Source organism: Poecile atricapillus, chromosome 1 (assembly GCF_030490865.1).
Source record: "Poecile atricapillus isolate bPoeAtr1 chromosome 1, bPoeAtr1.hap1, whole genome shotgun sequence".
Lineage (NCBI taxonomy): Eukaryota > Metazoa > Chordata > Aves > Passeriformes > Paridae > Poecile > Poecile atricapillus.
In genome coordinates this window covers 128,000,945-128,018,419 of record NC_081249.1, presented here as the reverse complement: position 1 = coordinate 128,018,419, position 17,475 = coordinate 128,000,945, and the positions used below count along the sequence as shown (strand labels likewise).

General features: G+C 42.0%; 1 protein-coding gene across 1 annotated transcript in view; it reads right to left on the bottom strand.

Moving 5' to 3' along the window:
* Nucleotides 1–4,862: 4,862 nt before the first annotated feature.
* SHANK2 (SH3 and multiple ankyrin repeat domains 2) overlaps nucleotides 4,863–17,475 on the bottom strand; it is a 278,930-nt gene continuing 266,317 nt past the window's right edge. Inside the window, exon 24 of the mRNA XM_058861253.1 lies at nucleotides 4,863–9,073. Coding sequence (XP_058717236.1) covers nucleotides 8,500–9,073 — 574 coding nt within the window. The 3' untranslated portion in view covers nucleotides 4,863–8,499. The remainder of the gene's footprint in view (nucleotides 9,074–17,475) is intronic.

Genomic DNA, 17,475 nt, shown 5'->3' with positions numbered 1-17,475 from the left:
AAGTGAGCAATACAATGAAATATTTGGCACAGTCCACTGGCGTCCTGACAGGTGGTTCTGTTGCCCTTTAGGGGACAGTGAATCATCCATAACCACACATTTGTTTCTGAGGTTTTTTTAAATAAATATTGGTTTTGCCTTTCAAATCTCTGAAATTCCTCACAGGGTTTCTTACTGTGGTTAATTAGACAGATTTGTCTAGTCTGATGGAGTATCCGTACTTTAGAACATTTCCTTTATTTGTTATTTAATAGTTTAAAAAAGACTAAAAAGGAAATGCATGTGTTTTGCTAAAGATTTTATGTGTTAGAGAAACTGCTATAAATTTTCTGCTGTCCTTGCAGACAAGTTGAATAAATTCCCAATGATCTTTAGCTGTTTTCTTTCTTAAAAAAACCAAAAAAACCCCAAACAAAAAAACAAACCCAAACAAAAAACAAAAAAAACCCCCACAAAAACCCCAAAAAACCCCAAACCACCGAAACATGCAGATCCTGAAGGTAAGGACTAAATGGCACTTGTTAGCAGGAACACTGTAGCTTGTGCAACCTTGAATTTAATCCCTAAAGAGCTGCACATCACTATTTTATTTTATTTGTTTTAATGCACCTATTTTGTGCTGCCAAGAGGATGCAGAGCTGTGCAAAGGTGGAAATCTTCTCTTTCCTGAACAAACTTTTTCCCCTTTTCCCTGGAGTCCATTAATGCTGCAGCTGGGCTTTAGGTTTGGCATCTTTAAGTGCAGTATCCCAAGTTTTCTTTCTCTGCTCCAGAGCTGCATCTGGTGCTTCAGTATTAATCTAATTAATAGTTTTTAATAGAACCATGAAACTCTGGGATGGTCTGGGTTGGGAGGGACCTTAAAACCCCTCATTCCCCTTGCCTGCCATGGCAGGGACACCTTGCACCAGCCCAGGCAGCTCCAGGAAAGGGGGCTGGGATCCCTCAATCCCATTTTTCTCAGCCCACAGCTCTGGCAGAAGAGTTCACAAGAAGGTGTCCCAGGATAAATTGTGTGCCATGAGGAATAAATCCCAGGCTGTTTCCTGCAGGACACCCCAGCACAGCCCAATTCTCCCCACTTGGGCTCCCTCCCGGTTTCCAGCCTGAATCTATCCCCAGCTGGTGACAAGTCATTCCATCACCAACATTCCCTTCAGTCACCCCCTCCCCTGGCAGTGAGGGGAAAAATCAGACACCTCCTTCCAGCCTCCCATTTTCTGGTTAAACAGAGCCAGTGTTTCTCAGCCCTGCTCCAAGCCCTGCTCCAGTACAGCAGCTGATTCCCACCCTTATCCTGCTGGCCTCACTGCCGCCAAGCTCTCTGCTGTGAACACCCTCCAGCCACTGACATCGATAAGGATTTATTCCTTGGTCAAATTTCCTTGCCTTTTTGTGGCTGGGTATTGTGCACGTCTTTGCCAAGCCAAATTTATCTTCTTCCCTATCGCCTCTGACAGAGCGATCCCATGGAATTCCTGGCGGCATTCTCTGCTCGGTGCATACAAGAAAATTTTCCTGTTCCCGTGGGTCTGGGCTTTCCAGCTGATTTTCCCTGGGATAAACCAGCCTGGTCAGCAGCACAGACAGGCAGCACACAGAGAATGAGCTCTGCTGTGGGTGGCTCTGTCCCCAAGGGCCGCAGAACAGCACCAAGGTCAGCGGCTGGAGCGAGAATATGCCCACAGGACAGAACCAAAGGTGTGTCCATGGTCTGCTCTGAATGCGCAGAGGGGAGGAATTGGCCTCTGGAAGAAAATTCCTTTCCTAAAAATTGAAAAGTAGGGAGTCACCTGCCCTTGCTTTGTGCCCTCTCTACAATGCAGAAAATGAGCATTTTTGGAGATTTCAAATGACCTCAGGTGAAGTGTACACCTGTAAATGTCTGTTACTCAGGCACTAAAAGTCATAAAGGTGAGCCAGCTGAACCTACAGAATGCTGCACACACTAAAGCTGACACCCACTGCTTTGGAAAGAAAGAAAATTGCTGAGACAGAGCAAACGGAGAGCAAGGGATGCAGCACAACTTGAAAAGTATTCTAAACATAATGGTATTTCTTTGCACTATTTGACTGTGCCCAGATAAAAATGAAGTGACTGTTGTTCACTTGTCAGCACCATGACAAGTAAATGGTAAGTGATAAATACATCAATAACAAACATGAGAAAATTATTTCTGTCTCAGCTCCTTTTCTGTCTGATCTCTTGGAGCTCTCACCTTGCCCTTGCCGCTGCAGGTCTGGCCCCAATGGAGACCCCAAGCTGCACCACAGCATCACAACAAAAGGACGAAAGAACAACAGAGCCCCAGCAGTTCCTCACTTGGGATTTTCTCGGGGTGGGTTGGGTGGGGAGAGCCAGGCTTAGCATTCCCTGAACCCAGCAGGGAATGCCCAGAGACACTCAGGTAATGGGAGAGCACCAGTGGAAAAGAACCCATTAAAACATGAGGTAGATTTTGAGGTTTCTGTATATTGTATTCTCTTCAGATTTCCAAAGCAAACAGGTACACGGCGACATTGATTCCAGTACAGGTTTAAGCACATGCAACACTGGTGTCCTATCTGTACATTGTTTTCTAAGGCTGCCCAAGGACCTTTACATTGAAAGCATACAAGAACTCACACACACGTGCACGGATTCCTCCTGGCATCAGTCCTGAGGAAAAACAACTGGAATTTTACTGGAGAAACCAAACTTCAGCACTGCAAGCGCATCAGGGAAATTCCCCCCAGCTGTTCTGAACTGCTTCCTAACCTCAAAACTCACTTTTTTTCACAATTTGGAGCTGAACAGGCTGTTGTTCATCAGGTTGTAGTGTCAGAAATGGTTCAAAACAGTCCAAGGTTTACAGTAATTTTGTACTGGAGACAAAATCTATATTCCCATAAAAAACCATGCTGGATGCAGATGAAGTATCACATGGAGATGCTGACATTCAAAACAGAAAACTGAGAAAACATAAGCACAGAGAGACCAGAAAACACATCAAAGATTTCTCATTCATGTATAATTTTTGTAATTATACAGTCAGCCTTTCTGTGACTTATATACTCAGGCCAACCTAAATAACAACAATACAAAATTTTCTAAAACAGCTTCTTGTAGAAAGAATGACAGTAGTTGAAAGGAAATAAATAAATAAATATTTTAAAAGGTCTGATATTGCTCTGAGACAGTGTCCATCAGGTTCCACTAGATGTCAGTGGCACAGAACCAGTTTGTGGCAGACTTAATGGCATCAAGTCCACTTGGTTTATTTATTTATCATCGTTACCTCGTCTGTGAAACACAGCCCACATCGACTGTACCAACCGCCCAGGATTTATGGCAGTGAACTGAACCCAAAATAACAGTCTCATCTCATTTCTTTTCCCCCCTCTTGCTTGCTTGATTTGAATAGAAGACTTGAAATCAGGCTCACAATGCCAAAAATATGTCGAGATAAGGTCTGAACCACTGTGGCTCCTCGGTGTTTCCTAAAGCAGTGACACGGAGCTCACTCCAACCCAGCACTCTCTGTTTGTCAGGTACTGAACACCTTGAAGATAAAGCTTTTTATGTGAAATACAGTGTAGCTGATCCAGGTGGAAAATTATAAGGCACGTATAATTTTTTGTTGTTTTGTTTTGTTTTTTTTAAAAACACACATTCTGAAGCATTGTTACAATCGTGCTACTCTGGGTGGCCCAGCCAAGGACAGAGGGGATGAAAGTCCATGAAATGCAGGAAAGTACAGGAAAAAAAATACAGAAAAAAATACAGAAACCAAAGAATAAAGCAGAACACATTGATACAATGTACACAACGACAGCAATGATCAACTCTTCTCATTTCTTTGGCCAACAAGCAGTGACAATTGCAAAGCATTCTTTGTTTTGCACTGGAAATACCTGACTTTATTTGGATACACAGATGTTTGCCACAATACCTAAAATAAGTAAAAAAATACTTAAACAGACTGGTTCTAAGTTTTTAACAAAACAAAGCTGCCAAGTAATTGTTGTTGGGAAATCATGAGAGAAATAATAACAGGGGGCTACAAAAATGATGATCTAGAACAACAGCTGAGAAGAGAATCATAGTTAAGGAACATATGCAACCAAACAGTTCTAGGCATTTATTCCAATATCTTAGAAAATAAAAATAAAAAATACTCTTCATTGCATCACCATTTAAAGAGCAAAAACCAAATCTTTAACTTAAGTCAAAAGAAGATGTGAATTGTTTCCTTGGTTTTTTGTTTTTTGTTTGTTGGTTTTTTTTTCCATCTGCAGCCTTGTTTATTCACAGTACAAACAGATTTTAAAGTCACAAGATGCACAAAGTCGGACAAGGAGCGCTGTTCCCTCCTCCCCTCTGCAAAGCTGCTCTGCCCCAGAGAAACCTCAGCCCCCCGGTGAAATAAAAACCCCCAAGCTCCCACTTTCCAGTGCCTCATGAAATCACAGAGCAGCAGCAGCAGCAGCAGCAGCGCGTGTTCCCCCCACCCCGCACAAAGAACATTCCACGCATTTCGGAATTCCACCTTAAGGCAAAAAAAATCAGGTAATGCAGTTTTCTACCTCTCCCCTTCAAAATCTCCTGGTTTTCCAGATTTCAAGCGTGACCCCTGAAATTCAGTAAATGAACGGAACATTTGGCATAAGGAATGCTTTAACCAGAAAAAAAGAAGGAATAAACAGGAAATGCTTTTCCCAACAATAAATCAATCATTTTCCCATAGTTCTTTCTACAATTTGTTAAAGCATTTTATGCGTTTTCAATAACAAATTGCAACTTTTTTTGGCAACTTATTTTTTTCTTTTTTAATAAAAATCCAGACAGTGCTCTCTGCTTGCAATCAGAACCACACCCTTAGTGCAATATTATATTTATTTCTTACAGTAATTTTGGTTGCCATACAAGAGTATTAAGGATTGGGGAAAAGTGCAAGTTACAGGAGCTTGATTTTTTTTTTAATCAGTTGAAATAAGAGGAATTAAAGCACAAAAATTACAGCAACATAGATAACGTGAACACAAGTTGTTACACAAACTATAGCGAGAAACATATTAGTATCTAGAAAAGAAAAGAAAAAATGTAATGGAAAAATTATCAATATTTGTGGCTCATACACATAATCATCGCCAGATCAACTGGGTAATGCTTTTTAAGAACTGAGAGGTAAAGAAAAGAAAAAAAAAAATCACTATTTTTTTATTAACTTAAGTTCCACAAATAATTAACTTCTTTGTGATATGTAAATTCTGTAAATCAACAGTCACATCTAGTCATTTTATAATATATGAATTAAACTTAAAATGTTCTCAGACACCTAGGGCAAGGAGTCTGTGCAGTTATACACAATTTACATCTTGTAAGATTTTGGTATTGTATACACAAATATTACAGAAACTAGGCATGTAAATGCAATTTATTAAATTACAGTATATAAACAAAAGTTGATCCTAAAACCCAGAATATCATAGATCTCTAACGACTTTGTTTTTCACTATCAGAGTAGCATGAAAGAAATGGGTCTTCTCTCCTCCCCCCTGGTGAAAATACTCAGAGGCCACGGCGTTATCTGTTACTATTGCTTTCTTTTTTTTGTTTCAAACCACCCCTCAGAGCTGGAGACTGAACTCGACTTGGCAGAGGTGCATTCTGGTGGTCCAAGTAGGTCCCCTCAGGTCTCCTTACCTTGTTGCTTCATAGGACACAACGTGAAACATAAAACTATTCCCTTACAGCTCTTTCATCTGCTCTTCCCGCTCGCATTGTACCTGCTCTTGAGTACCTGAAGAGATGCACGAGCAGGAGCCACACCTGTGTGAGGAAGGGACAATCTCACCTGGGAGTTACTGGGTGTGTCAGAGCTTGCTCACGGCAAGTTCAACCAACAGGAAGGTTGTGATCCAAAAAAACAGCTTGAAAAGTTAACTTCTATATTTTTCTTTTACTACTGTATTTGTTTCCTAACATATTTCTGGCACGTTATAGAGGTAATAGCAACTGTACCCAAAGAAACAACAACAACAACAAAGAAAAAAAAAAAGAAAAAAAAAAAGAGCATGGCATCAGTGGTTTATTTACTGAATTCTGTCATATCACCAAATGGAAGACAAATGATGGCTAAATTACCTTTTTTTTTTCTTTTTTTTTTTCACTTCTTAAAGTGTGTGATGGCCTCAAGTTGCCTGCATCGACCTATCTGAGTGGAACTGCCATTTTCTACACCTCCCATGGAAAAACGCAGCACTCCTCGACAGCAAAACGCTTGGGTGCTTCGTTTTTATTACAAGGTTCCTTGGAACTCCCCAAATACAAACAGAGCGCAGTAACAGATGTTAAGTCAAAAGATTTGCTGTTCCATAAAGGGGGCAGGAGGCTTAAGTAAGTTGATTTTTTATGAGATTCCAATGCATTGGTAACTGTAACCACTTTTGAAGAAATATTCATCCTCCTCTGTAGAAGTTCTAGCAAAGATAGAAAATATAACACAGCTCTGCTGGTTCAGATGCATCCAAATGAGGTTGATTTTAAAAAGGTCAAGACTTTATAATTATTCCACAGAAATAGTAGTAAACCACAAAAAGTGTTTTTTCTTTTTTTTTTCTTTTTTTTTTGTTTGTTTTTTTTCTGTTTTTAACTTCCTAGCACTGAAGTGGCACAAAGGCTGCCCAGTAGACCAGCCACTTATTTTCTTAAAATATTGTGCTTATAAACTATCTGTACAACTATTTAAACTTGCAGTAAAGAAAGATATTTAAAATGCTAAACTTTATGTACTCATACTAGGGCTGTTGCAGACCTAATTAGACACTTGTTTGTGAGCAAAAAATAATCACAATAATAAAAAATTAGAGATAGGCTGGACCATATCAAGGACCATATCAAGGAAAGAAAGTTCAGGTACCTTGCAAAATGTAAGGGAACCTGAAAGTTTGGTAGGGAGGCAGTTTAGCCATCCACACCCAATTTACCCACCCTTGAACATCTTGAATATTCTGTCCAGAAAGTCCTGCAAAACTCACAGATATTCAGAGGTGTTAATTACAAGGGGGAGTTCAAACATGCAGAGAGAGACTTGTTAACTTGAAAGTTGAAAAAAAAATTCTTCTTTTTTATTTTTTAAACAAAGTCGTGTGAACCAGCTGTGGGTGTTTCTCCCCTGCTGACAGAAGTCTCCTGGAAAGTTCTCTCTGCCCCTGCTCCCAGCCCTGGATTCTGGCAGGGTGCTCCCACCTCTCGTGCCAAGGAGTGGGCTGGGGGCCAGTGCCCGGCCCTCTGTCCTTTTCCAGAGCCAGTTCCTGCCAGCAGTGATAAAATGAGAGCCTGGATCCCTCCCCAGCCCTCCTGGCTTTCAGAACGTGCGCACCCTGAGACACTCAACAGCTCTTTCCATCTTGGCATCGCCCCTCTACCTCCTCTCAATGAGCTGAAGCATTTCCATTCCTAACAGGCTGAAATCCCTCTCTCACTTCAGATCCTGGCAGACTTCCCACTGACTTCAATGGGAACATTCATCTCTCTTCTCCTTCGTTCTCAGCCTGCTGTTCAAAATACCCAGGCACTTACCACTCACTGAATCAAACAGCACCTCTTAGGGCTCAGCCTCTCTCAGTGTCTCACTGTCAAGTCCCAATGCCATGCCCGCACACCAAAGTTTGTCCTGGCTTGTGGGGGTTCATATTCTGACTCAGCAGCAGTTGAGCTGGTTGAGAACTGGGGGGGGGGGGCCCAGGTTCAAACAAGCTTCACTTTGCTGTACCTCTAAGTGTGGTCCCTCCTCGGCCCTTACTCAACGTCTGCACCGTCCTACAGCCCACCTCAATGGAGCGTGCACTGAACTTGTTCTGCCACCTTGGAAGAGTGCTAAATACCACTGCAGAAATAAAGAAATACCAGGTAAAACAGAGCAAGGTTACCTTTGGACTGACTCCAGCAGAACAACCAGCTTCACTGCCAACAGATCAGGGAGCTATACCAGTAAAAAAAGAGGAATATTAACTCCTGTGCCCACCTCAATATCCCTTCTACTGATAAAACTGGGTTTGAGTGGTAATGGAGTGACCTGTCCTCTTAAAATGAACCAAGAGCTGGGGAAAGAAGCCTGCATGGAGACTGAATGTCAAGACAAGAATAAAATAAAATGCAATTTTTTTTTTTCTTTCGGTAAAAGAAGCCCTGAAATGTTTGCAATTTTAAAAGAAAATCGTCATATGACAGTCCTGGCAAAGGGCAATATCAAGAGTTTTAAAGTTAACAATTGTCTCTCTCTCACATCTCCCCACAGCTTTGAAATAAAATGGCCCCACTTCTTTAGCATCTTTAGGTTTGTGTTTGGGCATGTAGCAGATGGTCTGCATCACCTGAGTACCAGGAATTCATCTGTTTTCCCCCTCCCCCCCTCAATTTTGCTGGCACTCGCAGACAGACAAGGCATTTGGGGTATGTCAGTACCAGCCCATCTCTAGTTATCAACAGAAGTTTGTGAGGCAAAATAGCTATTCTTATCTGTCCAGCAGCTGCTTCAAAGCTCTTTCTATGTTCATTCTGTGCCCAACTCTAGTCACTCCAAGGTCTATCAGATCTTCCTTCTGTAGATTTGGTAAATGTGTGCCATCTATTTCATTGTCCATAAATGTTTCTTTATGTTCACCTAAGTTTAGACTTTCCAACCAATCTGCCACATCTGGTTTAGTCCACAGGTGGACAGGCTTAGTTGTAAAAGGCTTATTTGAGATTGGCTGTTGTAATATTGAGGGAGAAGGAGACCTGCTGCGCCCTGTGGTCAAGCCAAATAAGTCCCCAGAAGGGGGCTGGCTGGGTAGACTAAACACATCAGACAGAGTTGGAGAAGGAGATGAGGCTGAAGCAGAAGCAGTCAGAGGAGCAGGGAGGATGTCTTTATTAATCTCTGTTGGTGAAACCACAGGGCTGGGAGCGTGCCTTGCTCCTGAGGTCCTGCTGTCATAGTCTGGGGATCTGCTCTGCAGTGTGATCGGCTGGCTGGCTCCGGGTCGGACAGTGAAAGTGATTGTTGTACTTCGTGTACCTGAGACAGTACTCATGACTTCCGTGCTCCTGCAATTGCAAACAGACAGGCACAGTTAGAGCTGCTGGCCACCAGGACGGCCCAATCAGCACATGGTAATTACAGCATGGGAATGCTTGGGTAGTTTCACGTTTTAACTAAAAGTACAAAAATTGTATCATTAACTCTTTCCCAGAAAACCAGCACCAATGGTAAGCCATAGTTAAAGACAAACTTTGCTTATAAGCTGTCCAGGAAAAAACACCTTCCAGAGCACATTCCTTCCCTTTTTAATATTTGTTCCCAAATTAACTCCTGGTTAAATGAGAAATGCTGAGTGAAACAAGCACACCAGCACTTTGTGCTTCCCACAAAGCATGACCAGGAGTCGATCTTCCTTTTGCCACAGGGAGGTTTGGAATCCTTCAGTTCTGGCTTTACACATAACACAGCTAATAACAGTAGTTGTGGAAAGTTTCAGGAGCACTGGATTTTCTATCTTTGGGCTTCACTCAGTGAATTTTGCAGAATGTTTGCAGTACTGTTTGTTTAAAGAACAGTCTGCTGTTATTTCCCTTTCTATCCATGCTTTAAACATAAAAAAGTTCTTCTAAGGTGTTTAAAGCATCTCAGTGTCTATTTCCTTCCACAGAGAAATTATACTCTGGCAGTTTCACTACAAAATTAAGGAGACAAAATTCTTGTTCCTGTGCATGACTGGAGGTGATGTAGCTGGGATCAAGTTCTGCCTAAAGAAAATGAGTTTCAGATTACGAATGAAGCCAGGCATGAATCTCGCTGAGAGGCTCGTTCTGATGCTCAGCCTGACAGGGTGGGTGAAGGAACATGACCCTCTGGTTCTGCCTGCTGGCTACAGAAACAAATTTAGAAGGTTTGGGCCTGCTCATGTCATCAAAGGCTTGACCCCACAGCCCTTGTTCCCATGGGAAGAGCCTGCCGGTCAGCACGCACACTTCAGGACGCTCCACAGAGCCCTTGGATGCCTGGAGCTCCAGCGTTCTGCACTTTGGAAATAACCTGCCAACAGTGAAAACCTTCAGGCAACTAATTTACAGCACTTGCAGACCAAAGGAAGGGTTTATTTATCCTGGAAGCAATGCCATGGAGTCCAGAGGATGATGTGGCTGATGTTGTACTGAGATTTCCAGCGCAGACCCTGACAGAAGCCCTCTGTTTCTGAGTGCCATGCTGACCCCAGGCCTGGCCTGTCCTGCCTGGGCAGAACTGAGGATGGCTTGGGTGCATGATGTCAGATGGAAATGCTTCCATTAATCCAGCAGATTCACTGCTATGCAGAAAAGATCTCAAGGAGCTGAAGGAAAACTAGTGTAATGGCAACATGGGGCCGTGCTAACAAACAGGTTATACATCCATTTCTCCTCCACCGCAGCCCTGAGCTGGAGACAGCGATTCCCTGGCTGGCTGCTGGCTTTGGAGAGCCCTGAGAGTGTTCTCTGAATCACCCCTGGGGCTTTGGCACTTCACCACCAACACAGAGCACAGGGAAGTGCAGCTCTGCCACACCGACGTTCCTGCTCCCATCTCAGCAGGTCCCATTCAAAGCTCCCTGTCACGAGAAGAGCACCGAGAGTAACTTTTGGGAGAACACACATCTAATTCACACCAACATTCCCACTGATTTCCCACAGGCTGCTCCATGTATTTCAATGGGAACAGGGGGATCTCTTTGAAAGATTGGTACTTCACTTAAAACCCAGTAGGAACAATGCTTCCAGCACTTACGGCTTTATAATTTAACAAAGAAAGGAAACACTTGGCAAGGTTCTGAGTGGTTCCTGTGATGTTTTTGGCACCTAATGGCTCTCACTGTCTTCCAGGGCTGGAACTAAGCATTCTTACAAATAAAAGTCTGTGGCAAGAGACTATTAAATTCTGCTAATCAAGGGGAACAAGTTATTTCCACCTCCTTTACCTCAGCATTTGGAGTCTCACGCTTATTACTAAGGTGTCATATAATTTAAAACCAGCAAAAAAGCCTTTGAAAGCTTTGAAAAAGGTTGGGGTAGTGCTATCCTAGTCATGGCAAGAATGAGCTTTGTATAAATAGGGAAATGAATCCCTGATCTTTACCTGCAATCACCCTTCTACTTAACTTTCCTGTCTTGCAAATACTAGAAATTAGGGTTTTGTATTTACACCCATTGTGGCAAGATCAAATGGATGATGAAAATCCACCTTCTTTTATTCCAGATGATGAAAGATAATTTCTACTGCTTGACTGACAGCTCCAGGCTCAGTGCTTTGCAACTCACTTTTGCTGCTTCTCCTCCAGACTGCTCCTCTTAAAGACTCCCTGCCCAGCCTTCAGGAAATTACTGTCACTCTTCCTTTAAATAAAGGATATTAAGACAGTGAAACAAACCCCCTGAAAGTAAAGTCTGTGCTCTCATTTGAAGTATTCCTTGGCTGGTGTTCCCAAACTTTCCCAGCCCCATGGGCAGGAATACCCAGGGAGAGCAAAGCATCCCAGGCAACCTGGTCCTTTGCTTCCTGTCAGCCTGGATCAAAGCACTGGCTTCACATGGCTGCAAGCAGCAGCAGGAGGTCTGAGAGCATCTTGATTTTTCCAAGCCAGAGGTTCAGGGCTGCTGATTATTATAACAAAACTCTGGGATAGTGACAAGATTATTATTTTGAAATTTTTTTTTAAATTTTAGCTGAATGCAGAGGTTTCAACACCAGCTCAGTTCATAGCCATATGAGTGCTCTGCTCTCATGGCATGGGCACAGCCCTGGTGAAGCTCAGGGAAATCTGCTGAAGCTCTTCTAGGCTTTCAGTTCCATGCCTTTCAACACAAGATTATTTTCCCATGCTCTTTTCCTCTTTTTCCACCTGCCATATCAACTCCATTTTTTCATGCTGCACTGTAATTGTAAACCAAGGGCAATAAAAAAGGATATCTCTGTAACTCCTATGCAGCCTAAATTTTAATTTACGACATTTCCCATATGACCTGGGGTGCAGAGACAGCCTTGAAACCATCCTCTGTCTTGCATTTTATGGTTGATTGGTATCCTGGTCAATTAGGAGCAAGCACATTCCAGCTGGAGAGCAGGAGCAGTTTGTTATGTTATGGGGTTTCAAGATTTTTAATCAAAGCAATTTCTTATGCCTTATTTGATCATCTGTTATCCTAAACATGTTAAATCCATATTAAACCTGCCAAACCCCAAATTTCATTTCAAGAAAGGTGAAAAGTCTGATAATTATTTTAAATAAAATTTGCTCCATTAGAATCAGCATATGGTGGTAATTTATAAACATTTGCTGCTGTGAGCCTGCACTGATTGCAATGCCCATTATGTTGCCTCATATTAAAATCAAAATACATAACCTACATGTCACAACCATGTGGCCTTCAAGTATAAAAGCCATGAGCACAGCTTTTAGGAAAGAAATTATTTTAAATTTTAAATTATATTTGCAAGATTCAAATTTACTGTTAACTTAATATCAGAAGCAAATCAGTGCAGCAGCTCCCATGGAAAAATAAAAAAACCCACATAAAAAACTCCTGGGAGCTGTTTTACCCTAGAACTTTCCAGAAGATTTGCTGGTTCTGACACAGTTTTTCCATTTTATCAAAGTAAAACATCTTAAAAACCAAGAGGAGCAGCAAGTGGAGTCCCCGTATAGGGGTACTGCAAGAAATTAAATTCTTACAGATCTTGGAGACTGCACAAACGAGGCTGCACAAACCTCAAACTTTGCCTTCACCTCTCAGTATTTTTACTTTGTTGTCAGAGGCAAATTGTACAGCAGGAAAGTAAGCCGAGAACTGTCTGTTTTGGGGGCAGGTGAAGAACAAGGGCTGACGTGACAACTGGCAGGATCCAGTCGTCCTCACCGGACTGAGCTCCTCACCATGGTGTTATTTTGGGAGGAAGAATTGAGAGATGCTCAGTGTCTGCTGCCAGTGAGGAACAATCGTGAAGGTCTGTGGGAGTCTGTCTGTGCAGGAGCAGGAGTTTCCACATGAAATGTCTGGAAATCAGCGGGAAGGGGATGGTGCTGGGCCAGGAGGCAGCCTCAGCCCTCTCTGCTTGGATAACTGCAGGGAAAAGGGAAGCTGAGAACGGGGGGGAATCCCACAGCTTTCAGGGACAAGAGATGACCACACAGGCTGCTTTGTCTTTGCTTTTAGCTTCACACAGGTGTGTAAAACTGTATTAATCATCCCTCTCCATTCCTCCACCTCCCAAAATCTGGGCATATCTGTAAAGTCCTGCCCCTTGTTTAGGTCCTCAGAAACATTCAGGAATTTGGTCTTATGTGCTCATGTTACCAATATATTTCCTATGAGGAAGGTGGTTTTTATTTCACCTTGAGATGGCATCCTAGGTTCCATTTTAGGATGGCTACCATTTCTGGATTAGGATAGCCTAATCCACACTGCACTGTGAGAAACACAGTCACCACCAAAGTCACTGAAATGCAATAACAATGAGTAAGAATTAAAAAGCAGCAGAATGTACAACATAGAATAGTCCATGCTTTATGGTGGGCACTTACTTCATGGCACTTCAGCATGGCCCTCCTCTGACAACAGCAGTCATGACAGCAAATAAAAATGACAAAATGGAATGACTGAAACACTGCAGAAATCACTGACAAAGCAAGCAGTCCTGTGAAATCGGCTGGCAAACAGTTAACGACATGAAATGAGGCGAATGGGAGAGCAGCAAGTAAAAAATCAAGGCATTTACTTTATCCTCTGCCAAACCCAGACATCCTTTATGATAAACCAAATGTAGGATCAGTCTCTATAAACAATTCACTACTAAGTTCTGTTCTGACTTACCTGTTTGTGGAAAAAAAAAGGAACTTTTTCAGAACCTCTGGAAAAAACTAATTCATTGATGGCCAAAACCACTGGTTAGTTTCACTTTTAAAACTTGTTATTCCAGCACAGCGCAGGTTATTCTTCCTAGAGGACTCAATTCCACACCATCCTCCATAACTCCCCCATTTATCATGAGTATTTCCCACCACCAGCAGTGATGCCAGTGTGCCCCAGAGGCCACAGGATTGTGCAAAAACAGCTGGACAAACAAAAACTGAAAGGGTTCTCCCCTCTGGCAAAGCTATGGATCATTTCGTGTAGTGCTGGTGGAAAGCAGCAGGAGCTGCTGTTCATTATTCCTTATCAGTGCTCCAGAGGCACGGAGGGAGGGAGGATGCTGAGCTGTCTGTCCCTGGCAGCCGCTGGATTTATCCCACCTCAGTCACACTGCCTTTAGCCCCTGGATCTCAGGGGCTGGCGCCTGATGGTTGTGTTGCTACGCAACTGCCGGGTCACAGACAGAACAAACGCTCCTCCTCTCTCCCAGGGAAAGCCCTGCTCTGCTCTTCTCCCAGTTCTTTCATCAGCTCCTTATAAAAGCCAGGACCCTCTCAAGTGGATTTATATCACTGCTGTATTTATGGCATTGTGGTTGATACATCCTGTCCTCCTTGCCCACAGGAGGATGTGGATAAACCAGATCAAAACTTCTGTCACCACAACTGATGGCCATAATTCCTCCAAGTAAATGAAGGCCAAAACTGGGAGTGGGATCTGAAGCTCTCTTCCTGAGCCTTCGGATCAAACCCTTTAATTACACTTTAATTAGTACAAGGTAAGCAAGCACGTCCTCTCACTTCTTCCTCCTTTCCCTTCTCCTGCTGGGCTCTTTTTTCCTATCCCACAGGCTGGTCACTGCCACTAAGGAGCAGATGGTTTCCAGCCAAGCATTTCTACTCTCAATTTAAAAATCTTGAAGCTCGGTGTTTCCATAAGAACCGCAGGAAAACTATAAATACACCACTGAAAACGATTGCTAAACCAAGATGCAGAGAATAAAAGCAAGTTTAGGGTGGTTTTAATGTAATAATTGAGAAATGCTGTTCAGGACCATAAAATGATCTCTTCCTAATCCTCATTTATCAAAAACACACAAAGTTGTTTCTATGGATTTCTGCAGCCATTACCCAACTATCTGTAGTTTCATTCACCCCTATGCCACCCTAACAGGGCAATTGCCTTGAGTGAACTCCAGTTTTGCATCTACTGGCTGTGCAAGGAGAATTCCTAGGGGGATTTAGGATTCCAATCTGGTCTGTAATTTCATGTATGGCCCCATAAGCAGATACATATTTTTAATTCCATCAGGCTGCCTGTGCTGCAAACACCGCCCAAGTGAGCCTGTGAACACTGTTCCTATTTATAACACTTCCCAATTCCTCTCCTTGGCTGAAGGATAGGAACAGACTCATTTATTATCACTGCTCTGTTCACAGAGCTAACGAGTTGTTCTTTAATTCAGCAGAATCCCTGCTTTTTGTGAGCCAAAATTCCTTGGTCCCTTTCTAATGCTACCTTACAGGGAAGGGCTGCAAGCTCTACAATTGGTTGCCACAAGGTTTAGAGTATTAGGGGGGAAAAATAACAAGGAACTCCAGGAATTTTACCTTTGAAATTTAAACATCAGCTTTTACACTTGAAATTTTCACAAGATGGTATTCCTTGGTCATAATATTTGACAGCTTTGCAAAAAAAATTGTGTCAGCCGTGCAGTTGGGCTAGAAAGGCTGTAATTTGTTTAAATTTTAGAGAGATAAAGCACCAGTAAAAGCAGTGAAAAAAAAACCACAGGGCTTCTGATTCCACAAGTGAACGTGTCCATTTCCATCTCTCTGCCTTACCCTCGTTGAGATGAAAAGACACTGCCTGCAGCACCTTTTCAAACACACTTCCAGTGTCTGTGGATTGCTGGCTCTCTTCTGCTGTGTCCTGGATTATCATTTGCTTAAAAAAGAAATCCTTAGCAACCTTTCCTGGTCATTTTAGCAGCTTCAATCCAGACCATAATTAAGCAGTAATCACATTCGTTTGGAAAATGGAAGGAAACAAAACCCAGCCCTCTTGTCTCCTGTTCCCACCGGGAATGCTGCGGAGCTGTCATTTTCTCCCGCAGTCAAATGACAGCCAAGAGTTTTGCTGCTCTTTGCCACTGCCAAATGATCTCATTTATTCCCTCACAGCTCTTTGGCACCAGGACATCCCAGGATCCTCTCTCCAGTTTGCAAAGAAGAGTGTGTTTGCTTTTCAGGGAAGAAACAGGATTTCAGTCCCATTGAAATAATGCTTTGGGTGGGGCTTCCCCCCCCGCCCCCACAACTGAGCCTCTGTATTCCATAATGAAGACGTAGTAATTTGTCAAAGCTGAGTTAGAGAAATTTAAAAACTTCAAGGACAGAAAAAAAAGCAACATAAATTTGTAACACTAGGTCAGCTCTTCCTCTAAAAGGTAACATATGGGACTACTTCTGCTTACATAACAGTTTGCTTTTTTATAGTGAAGTGCTACAGTTTTTCAAGTTTTCCCCACCCTTTATACCTTTAAACATGTATTTTCACAAAAAAAAGTATTTCTATTTACTTCTACTTTTCATTTTGCTCTCAGTAATGACAGTACTTTGACATATTTGCAGTGCATTGTAGTTGGTAGCCTCAGTTATTTTTTAATAAAATAGGGATGCTAAAGATCCGCAAGGTAACCTGGAAATCCCTTTCCATTTAAAAATAAAACCTAATAATATTATAGGCATGAAACTACAGACAATATGTTCATGGGGCTTAACAAGAAACACGATCAACATCTAGCAAAAATAATGTGGGGTTTTTTCATGTATGAAGGCTTTTCCTGCAGACTCAATTTCTGCTCTGTTTACTCATGTGCCTGTCAAGTCAATTCCTCACTGAGAGGAATTCCAGAATTTCCATGTTTTATTCCCATTTCTCAATTCTAAAAATTGAATTCCCTCACCATCATCAGTTTGATGACTTCCATCCTGCAGGAAATAATATCTAAATGTGTGATGCTGTGGCTGTGGATCAGAGTCTTCTGAATGAGAAATCTTTGCCATCAGCAGAGACACCCTTCCCTTAAAAACAAATTATCTTCATGCTTGCAAAGTATAGCAGCTTTCCAAATGATGAGCTATTTATTAACCACCAGAATAATTCTAATAAAATTGACTTGGCATCTTTTTTAAAAAAAAAAAAAGCCAGCATGGTGCTTTTGCAAAAATAAATACCTCAGTCTTCTAATGAAACTTACAAATTTACCTTCCTTTTTTTAATAACTGTGGATTTCATGCTATTATGTTCACATTCCATACAGATGTGGTTTAGTAATAACATGGACAGTGCAAAGTGATTTTAACAAGCAATTCTCTGAAATACTTTATGATTTATGTAGATTAGGAGAGGTCTCAGAAAGAATCAAATGACACCACACAGTGAATGCAAAGCAACCCTTGGCAAAAACTCTTTTTATCCATTTGAAGCCAAAATATCTCATGGGACTGAAGAAAAATTAAATTAGGACCCCATTTTAAAAGGAAAGAAACTAAAGAGAAAAAAAT